The sequence below is a fragment of the Macrobrachium nipponense genome, chromosome 40, assembly GCF_015104395.2.
Source record: "Macrobrachium nipponense isolate FS-2020 chromosome 40, ASM1510439v2, whole genome shotgun sequence".
NCBI lineage: Eukaryota > Metazoa > Arthropoda > Malacostraca > Decapoda > Palaemonidae > Macrobrachium > Macrobrachium nipponense.
The window spans coordinates 41,428,943-41,438,759 of NC_061101.1; the positions used below are offsets into that span (position 1 = coordinate 41,428,943).

General features: G+C 39.6%; 1 protein-coding gene across 1 annotated transcript in view; it reads left to right on the forward strand.

Moving 5' to 3' along the window:
* Positions 1 to 7,675, forward strand: part of LOC135212114 (probable ATP-dependent RNA helicase DDX49) — a 131,715-nt gene extending 124,040 nt beyond the window's left edge. The window contains 1 exon segment of the mRNA XM_064245511.1: positions 7,425 to 7,675. Coding sequence (XP_064101581.1) covers positions 7,425 to 7,653 — 229 coding nt within the window. The 3' untranslated portion in view covers positions 7,654 to 7,675.
* Positions 7,676 to 9,817: the final 2,142 nt, after the last annotated feature.

Below are 9,817 nucleotides of genomic sequence, written 5' to 3' on the forward strand. Positions count from 1 at the left end.
CCACGTTAGAAGCAACAGCTTCTTCTGTCTTTCATGGCTGCGTCCTGGTTAGACCTTTGGTCAACAGCAGTGGCGAAAATTGCATCCTCGGAAGCAACAGGAAAGTAGTAGATGAACCATTGTTCATTAGATTACTACAGTCAGGGTCCAAGGCGATTGCGTACCTGACAAACGTAAGTGCCAATGTTTGGGCAAATATCCTGCTAATGAGGAGAGATGCAGCATTGGCTAGACTAAGCCGCAATGTGGATTTGGATTCCCTGTTAGCAATGAGGAATGGGGATATCTTGGAATCACAACTACTGTTGCCAGAGGTCATACTGGAAGAAGCGATAGATAGAAGAAGGATGGACACTAACGATAGGTTGGTGCAACAGGCAGTTAGGAAAACCTCTAACAGTCAAACTATTCCTTTGGAGGGAAGACACAGCAGATCTCGAAAGAAACCAGTGAGACATAGCATCCCTAATAGAGTCACAAAAACCCTCTTCCCCAAAGAGGATAACTCATCGGCCCTTTCACAATAGAAACAACAGAGGAAGGGGCAATAGGGGAAGGGGGAGAGGCTCAAGAAGATAGGATGGGCGCCTCCCATCACTCGGCCACACAGTGGGGGGTTGCCTGGCAAATCACTGGAAGGTGTGGCAGGAACTAGGGCAGAGCATGGGTGGTGGATGTTCTCAGGATCGGGTATTTGATTCGTTCGAGGTAACCCCGCCCCTGACAGATCAACCATTACCCCACGTCACTTATGCCCACCAAATCTCAGAAGGCCACTATTCTGCAGTACGAAGTGAAGAAGATGATGGAAAAAGGAGCTGTGCAACAAGTATGCAGTCCGACAAAGGCTTCTACAGCAGGATTTTCCTGGTACCCAAAGCCAACGGGGAGTGGAGGACAGTAATAGACCTGTCAACGCTGAATCTGTTTATAAGGAAAACCAGTTTCAAGATGGAAACTCCCGAAAACGGTTCTACAAGCAGTCCAGAACGGAGACTTTATGCTGACAGTCGATCTAAAGGACGCATACTTTCAGATACCAGTCCATCAGTCTTCAAGGAAATTTCTCCGCTTCAGTCTTGCAGGGAAAGCTTTCGAGTTCTAAGGTCCTGTGCTTCGGATTGACAACGTCTCCTCAAGTTTTTACAAGAGTGTTCACCCCTCGTGTCGGCATGGGCGCACGCTCAGGGGATCAGGCTGATAAGATATCTGGACGATTGGCTGGTGATAGCAAAGTCCAGGGAGACAATTACTCAGGGACAGGGCGGCCCTCCTGCAGCTTTGTCACAGCCTAGGTATTGTGGTGAATCAGCAGAAGTCGCAGCTGGATCCAAGTCAACTTTTGGAATATCTGGGAATGGTGATAGACACAAACACAAGCCAAAGTATTCCCGACAGACCAAAGAGTACAGAAATGCAAACAAGTGGTGAATGCCTTTCTGGGAAAGCAGACACAGCCAGCAAGACAGTGGCAGGTGGTGCTGGGAATCCTAACCTCCCTGGAGAAGCTAGTACCACAAGGAAGGCTACACCTTCGGTCCTATAATGGAGGATGAAGGAGTTTTGGTCACCAACAGTAGATCACCCGTACGAGCAAATTCCCTTGTCGGCAGAAGTGAGGAAAGACTTGCTGTGGTGGGTGGACGACGACAATCTGACAGTGGGTGTCCCCCTTCAACAATCCTCCCCCAGACCTCTTGCTGTTCTCGGATGCATCACTAGAGGCTGGGGAGCCCATATGGAGGAGTTGATGGTGTCAGCAAAATGGAGTTGCAAGGACAGAGAACTCCATATAAACGTGCTGGAGTTGAAAGCAGCTTTCCTGGCTCTACAAGAATTCAGGGAGAGAGTAAAGGGACACTCGGTGGTATTGATGTCAGACAACACCACAGTAGTAGCTTATATAAACAAGCAAGGAGGCCTAGTTTCTCGGCAGTTACATGTGATGACAGTTCAACTTTCACCAGTGGGCTATAGAGAACCTGGTAAGACATCAGGCCAGGTATATTCCGGGAAAAAGAAACATAGTGGCCGACAAGTTGAGCCGCAGGGATCAGATTCTGGGAACGGAGTGGTCCCTATACCAACAGGTAGTGGACAGGATGCTCATGTTGTGGGAAGGACCGATCATAGACCTATTCGCAACCAGGTACAACAAAAGTTTGGAAGTGTATTGTTCAGTAGTCCCGGACGCAGAGGCAGCAGCAGAAGATGCGCTACAACACCCCTGGGACAATCTGGACTTGTACGCATTTCCTCCATTTTGTCTAATCTGTCAGGTTCTGAACAGGGTAATGCGGTCTCAGAACCTCAAGATGACCCTGGTAGCCCCGTTATGGCCGAGCAGAGTGGTTTCCAGACCTACTGGAACTCCTAGTAGATGTGCCAAGAGAGGTTACCTCCATGGAGCAACCTTCTGTGTCAGCCTCACGTGGAGAGGTACCACCAGTCGGTGAAGTCCCTATCGCTTCACGGGTGGAGACTGTCAAGTATCTCCTCCGAGAGCGAGGGTTTTTGCAGAAAGCAGCAACTCAGATGGCAGGTAATATCAGAAAATCATCTGGACGACGTATACCAAGGGAAGTGGTCAGCATACTGTGATTGGTGTCGTAGGGGGAACGTGTCTCCACTCGGTACCACTATTCAGCAGTTAGCAGACTTTCTGATATATCTCAGAACAGAAAAACATATGTCTGTATCTGCAGTGAAGGGGTACAGGGCTGCTCTAGCCTCAGTCTTACGAATGAAAGGAGTGGACATATCGTCTTCATGGGAGTTGGCCATGCTGATGAGGAGCTTTGAACAGTCATGCCCACCAAAGGAGCTAAAAACCCCAGATTGGGATCTGACCAAGGTACTTAGTAGTCTGACAAAACCCCCTTACGAACCACTAAGGCAGTCCACGGATAGGAGCCTGACCCTGAAGACAGTCTTCTTATTGGCCCTGGCTTCAACCAAAAGGGTGGGGGAGCTACATGGCTCTCATATCTCATAAAGCACTCGAGAGGTTGGAGATCAATGGTGTGTGAGTTTGTCCCAGAATTCGTGGCAAAGACCCCAAATCCAACAATAGTAGACGGCAGATTCGACTCCTTTACCATACCTTCCTTGGCAGACTTTGTAGACAACGACAAAGCTGAAATGCTCCTGTGCCCCTCAGGGCACTAAGGGAGTACTTAAAGAGAACAAGCACCTCAGCCGGGGTGCCAGAGGTTGTTCGTAAATACAGGACGGAACAAGAAGGAAGTGCCCAAGAATACAATATCATTTTGGCTAAGGGAGACAATCAGAAATGCTTATACTGCAGAAGACAGAGGGTCAGATAGCCAGGTGGTAGCTAGAGCTCATGACATCAGGGTGTGAGTGCTTCCCTAGCATTTAAGAAGAACATGTCTGTGATAAAATTCTGAAAGCTGGCGTGTGGAAGCGCCAAACAACTTTCACCTCATTTTATTTGAAAGATGTTTGCCCCATAGATCCTTGGACACCTTTTCCTTGGGTCCAGTGGTGGCGGCCCAACAAGTGATATAGTTCATCCAGTGCCCCTGGCTGGGTCAGTTTGCGTCTAGTCTAAGATGAAGGTATGAAAGTAGAATGAATGGGATGACTGGTCTTTTTTCTTTACTACTCCTTTACTACGGGCATATGAAGGAGAGTACCGTCATGTGCTGGAACGTACTAGATGCAGGTGAGATGGTCAGCCATACTGTGAAGCTATCTTAGCTGATGATATACTTTTCAGTAGCAACACCCCTCTGGATAATAAGGAAAGAGGGGTGAAGGTGGATCCAGTCGCAAGGGACGAGTAAAACAGTAGAATGGTATCTACACCCAGTGGGAGGAAACCAATAGATCCGCTTATATCTTTGGTCCTAGGTTCATTGTCCATTCTCTAGAATTTCCCTATATATTCGGAAATGGATAAGGTGGCAAACTTCCAGTCAGTTGTAGAGACTTACCTCCCTCCAATAGTAAGTCTATCCTAATGTTAAGACCGAAGGTTTGTTTCGTGTATGAACAAATACCAAATTTGTAACTAATTTGTATTTTTCATAAACTAAAACAAACCTGAGGTCTTAACAGTTAAAGGCCCACCTCGAACCACCCCTCTAGCAGTCTAAAACTGGGTTAGAAATATAAACTGATGGTCACAGGTAGCCGTGGGCATTCTGGGTATACATGCCCCGTGACCTGGTATAGATGCCATTAGTCCCTGGATCTCACAATGTAATTTTAATTCTACCGGTTTTCCAGCTTGGCGCTAGTAAATCCTAATGTTAAGACCTCATGTTTGTTAGTTATGAAAATACAAATTAGTTTACAATTTGGTATATTTATGTAGCCTTTATTGTAATCCTAAGGTCTATGGTGTAAACTTAAACTACATCTTACTTTAATTCAGGTTACTACCTAATCCAGGTTATTTTTATTCACCCTTGAGGATATATAATCCTAATTTACTGGCTATGGACAATATCTACTACATTCTTGCTAACTTATTACTGAATCGATGTACATTGTAGACTACTGCCTAGTAGGATATTGCAGACGTCGTTATCTGAATATATTATGTATTATTGATAATAATTGTGGAACATTTCTTTAGGTAAAACTTCTAAATAGAATTATAAATTCTTCAAAACAATATGCACTTTTACAAAGAACAATCATAAATTGTGAGAAGCACCGATGTGTGCTTGCAAAAAAGCTGGTTTACAGCTTTTCACGCACAATTAAATCATTGCCCCACAGTCTAAACAAAAAAACATTTAACTGGAACTTAAAAGTTTGCACTTAGCTTTCAACTTAGGTGTTTCCATGAGCCTTGGTTATGAAGTCAATAAGTGAAGAGTGAAATTCACGGAGTTCTTGTTTCATTACACTGTACATTGCTGACCAGAGAAAGAAATGGCTTCTCGGTCTGTTTTTGGTTGCATGTAAACAACATGACAGTGCATATGCACATAGCCACTTCTTCTTTTGACAGGTAAACTGCGTTTAACATTTGCTGAGGATAAAAGGAAGTGCCTTCTTATTCTAATTTCATTTAGTATACTTTGTCACTTGTTATAATGTTTATCATTACGACCCAATAACCAGATAAAAGAGAATTCTTTGGCCTTAGTCTGGTTACCATGGAGCTCATGGAAAGGGTAACTCCTTGAGGATGAGACAGTGACTACCCTTAAAAAAAAATAGATATAAATCTACATAGAAAATGTATGTATTTAGCCACCTATTAAGTCATTCAGACTAAGCAGTCGGCACTACACCTGAATATAACAACACCCCCCAAAAAAAAAAAAAAAATTTAGTGGATTATTTCCAAGTACTGCCAGAAATGCCACAAACGGCTCCAATGGATCATGGTTCCTAAAAAGACAGTGGTACCTCATTTTTGAAACGTTTATGTCGAACATTCTATTTTTCAAATGTCATTTTCAAAAGAATTTTGTCGTTTGTCAAACAAATACTCGTACTTCAACTTGACCGATTGTCTTCTTTATACCTGTACTCGACGGTCTGCCAGGTCCTATAAGAATAACTGTAATAGCATGTTTTTTCCGTTACAATGTACATATAGTTTAATTAATACCATATTCAACAAAATAAATAAAAGAATAAAGCATTTCACAATAAAATTTAACAAAAGTGATGAACGAAATCATAAAAATATGTTGCTGCCTTGATGCATAGCTGACTTGAGATAGAGGGAGGGAGTGTTTATATTTTTGAGGAGAGAAGGAGAAGACACTAAAACCTTTACTGTATGTACATAAAAGTAGCAACAATTCACATAAAAAAATAAAAGAAGGAAATTTCACTATAAATTTAACATAATAGTACAAAATAAATACAATCAGATGCAAAGCAGTAATAATAAAAAATCAAAGGAGCCTTACTTGAGCGAGTTACTTATTTGTTTTGAAAGTCCTAATGTTTATTGGATTATGATTTTAAATTCTGCCATTTGCCAACTGTAAGTTGATGTGTTGTGGCATAATTAATCTTCTTACACTCAAGATCTAAATGTAAGTTAAATTAAGTATATCTTAGTTTAACCAGACCGCTGAGCTAATTAACAGCTCTCGTAGGGCTGGCCTGAAGGATTAAATATTTTTTATGCGGCTAGGAATCAATTGGTTACTTAGCAACGGGACCTGCAGCTTATTATGGGATCCGAACTACATTATATAGAGAAATGAATTTCTAATCACCAGAAATAATTTCCCCTGATTCCTTGTTGGCAGATCCAAATGTAAACATGTTGACAATCATACATGCATGAGGGATTGTTTTACATCTGCTGGACACTGATTACTCTCTCTCTCTCTCTCTCTCTCTCTCTCTCTCTCTCTCTCTCTCTCTCTCTCTCTCTCTCTCTCTCTCTCTCTAACATCCATGCACACAGACACAATCGGACACACACACTATCGATTCATTTGATTATCTTGCAAAATGTGAATCAAATTGGGTTTTATTATCAACCTTTGCCTACTGCGACCATTTCAGTTTTCTCGCATGGATCCCGTCATTCCTCCCTCAGTTCTGGCCAGCCACTCATCATTTTCACCTTATGGTATCGATAACAAAAACTTGGCCCATTATGGCATCATAAATTGCTGATTTTATGGCACTAGACAAGCCCCACAAAACCGGATCACTATTAAGCGAGTCCACCGATAACTGAGGACTACCTGTATTTTTAATTAAATCAGTCTATAAATTAAGGTAAAGCTGAGGTAAACAAGAGAATGGCATTTCTGTAGTAGGAAAAAACACACTGGGAGATTCTGACCAGCTGTTAACAGCTTTGCAGACACAAGCAGTGAAGTAGTTGATGCATGAGTATGTGCTTGTATGTGTGCTATATTCATACTAGTGTTCTCTGTTTTGTAGAACAAAACTGTTGTGTCTGCATCATTTGAAAAACACACATATGGGTACTATGTGAATGATGGGTTTAGATTAAAACAAATAAAAATTGTAAAAAGTGTTGATTTAAGATTTTTTCCTAAGTATGATAAATATGATTATGTACTTAATTTAATGAAGCTTGTTATATTATAAGTTGAAATTTCTGCTCTCATACCCAGATATTTTTGTTCTTGATACAGTCAGGATATTAGATGAAAATTAATTTAAAACTACCTATTTTAATGGAAGGAATGCTTCTTAATGATGATTTCAGTTTTAATATAGGCATGCATCATGTAGAAGATGATTTAAATTTTATTGGAAGGAATGATTCTAATAGTATAAGATAATAAGTATAGATATTTAATGAGAGGAATAAAACCTATTTGTTTTAATTTCAAGGCAAAGTGAATTCCACTCCTAAAAGCAACTTTACAAAGTTTTTTTTGTATTACTGTTTTGTGACTTACGAGAGGTCTTCTAGTAAACAAAATACTTTTCACCAGGGACCCAGACGAGGAAGAGGCGAAGAGAGAAAAAAGGCGCAAGGAATACACGAAAAGCAAGAAGCTAGCAATATCAGGAGAGGAAAAGAGCCTAGACTCTGAGGTAAAAAATAAATTAAAGAAAAAAGCAGGTATACTAAAACCTCACAAGAAATTTGAGAAAAATGCAGGCATGTCTGAAGTAAAGAAAGTGAAGAAAAAGAAGGTAAAGCTTAATAGTTCTTTGTAAATAAATTGTATTTATAGTAGTATTTGCAATTCTTATTTCGACACCTAGAAAAACAAACCTCAAAGTTCTGGAAAAGTTGGTAATTATTACAATTTCAGTCACTTTCTTTTAGCAAATAAAAAGTATTCTAGTTCCTTTAAGAGATACCATTTAATAATGTATAAATACCGTATATTTCTGAGTACAAGACGACCTTTAGATAAGACGTGGTAAAAAATCATGGCAAATTCTCATTAATTTCTCTCATATCTGTAGTATAGGACAACTTCTAAATTACAAAACTGAATTTTTTTTCTATAGAAGTGATTATTTGCAAAAATTAAACAGCACAACAATATTTATAATAATGATGACTTAAATATAGGTTGTTTTGCTTGTTGTATCTAATTACAGTATTACTAATTATTCTTGTTACTGTATTACAGAATATAAACATTGTCATGTACATCATTTGCATTCGATGATATTTACATTCTCAAAATCTCAGCTGATTTGAGTACTATCGATATCTTCATTGCCATTATTTATTAGAAGAGATATAATTCAGGGATACCTTTTATCATAAATTAGTGAAGTTGGGTTGAAAACATACACATTACTTCATTGTATAAGCATTAGTTGCGATTTCTCCAGTTCTGAATATCACTTCCGCCTGGCCAAGAGTATTAGTTTTATATTCAGCTTCGGCTATAACGCGCAGCTTTAATTTACTAGTATTCATTCTTGAGATCTCCATTGCATGAGGGATGGACAAAAATGTATTTTATTTTTATTTATGGAAGCCACCATTGTGAATTGGCAGGGTTTAACAACTTGACAATTTTAACGGAGCTCCTAATAAATGCTCAATAGATACAGTAAAGACATCCAATCAGCTGTTTCTCAATTATTGTTATCTTATACTGACATATTAAGATAACAATAATTGTTTCTTCCATAATTCTAAAAACTGGAATTTTTTAGTGGAGGATGGAGGAGTATCATTAGTATTATATTGTTACACTGGTAGATATCCACTTGCAAAGTCAGATAATAGTTGTATTGAGAATAATGATAATTTAAAATAAAACTTGTTTTACTGTGATCATATTGCATGTATTATCGTGTTACAATATATGAACACAGCAATGATGCGCCATTTGCATTCTGGTTTTGTTTACATCTAAAAATAATCAGCTGATCACGTTTTGCTGATATAATCACTGTCTTTAGTTGCCGAATGGAACTTGATTCAGAAATACATTCCTTTCATAGATTATCAAAGCTGGGTTAATAATGCTGATTCTATATCATGTTTTTCATACTTACATCGCCTAAAAGAGAAACCATTGTTTTGTTTACGTTTCACTGCCATTCTGAAAGAACCGCAATTAACAATACAATAATTAACGATAATAATCATATAAAATTATCATTCGTATGACTGAATTGTTCTAAACAGTTACAAACAGCTTTGAGTGCTGCCTCCCTTGATGTGCTCTGCGTTTTGTTATAAAAGCATGGGGGAACATGAGAAAAATCATTTAGAGAATGCCATGGATGGTACCAAAGATGATTTGTATGATATTGACGACGAAGCCGAAGACGACTCTCCAGAACCAGATTAGAATTATAATGTCACATGTGACTAATCTTGTGATATGTATGAGCAACTTTTAATGAAAAATGAATATTATATTATCCAAAAATTATTACTACTGTAATTACACCACCATTGAAATTTCTAAAAGATTACTGAAAGATAAAGAAACGTTGCTGTGAGCGCATCAGCACAACCGTAACTCTATGTTTACATTTTCTCAGCTGGGATAACAAAGATAAAAGTTTGTTTCACTGATTTAGAATTATGCCTGAAAAGCTCTTGAGCATCACCACCCACAAAGTCAGTCAGTGAGGGAATGGAGAATGAAGCGAACCTGTCATCATGCACCGAGGGATTTTGGGTCTTGGCCACGAATTCCGGAACAAATTTGAAGGACACTGACTTCCAACCCCTGGTGTGCTTCATCTCATAACTCAGACCGTGGAGCTCTCCTACCCTTTTGGAAGATGCCAAAGCCAAAAGGAAAACTGTCTTAAGCGTCAGGTTCCTATCAGATGAGCAGCGCAAGGGCTCATATGGACTCTTAGTCAAGCTCTTAAGCACCAAGGAAACATCCCACGT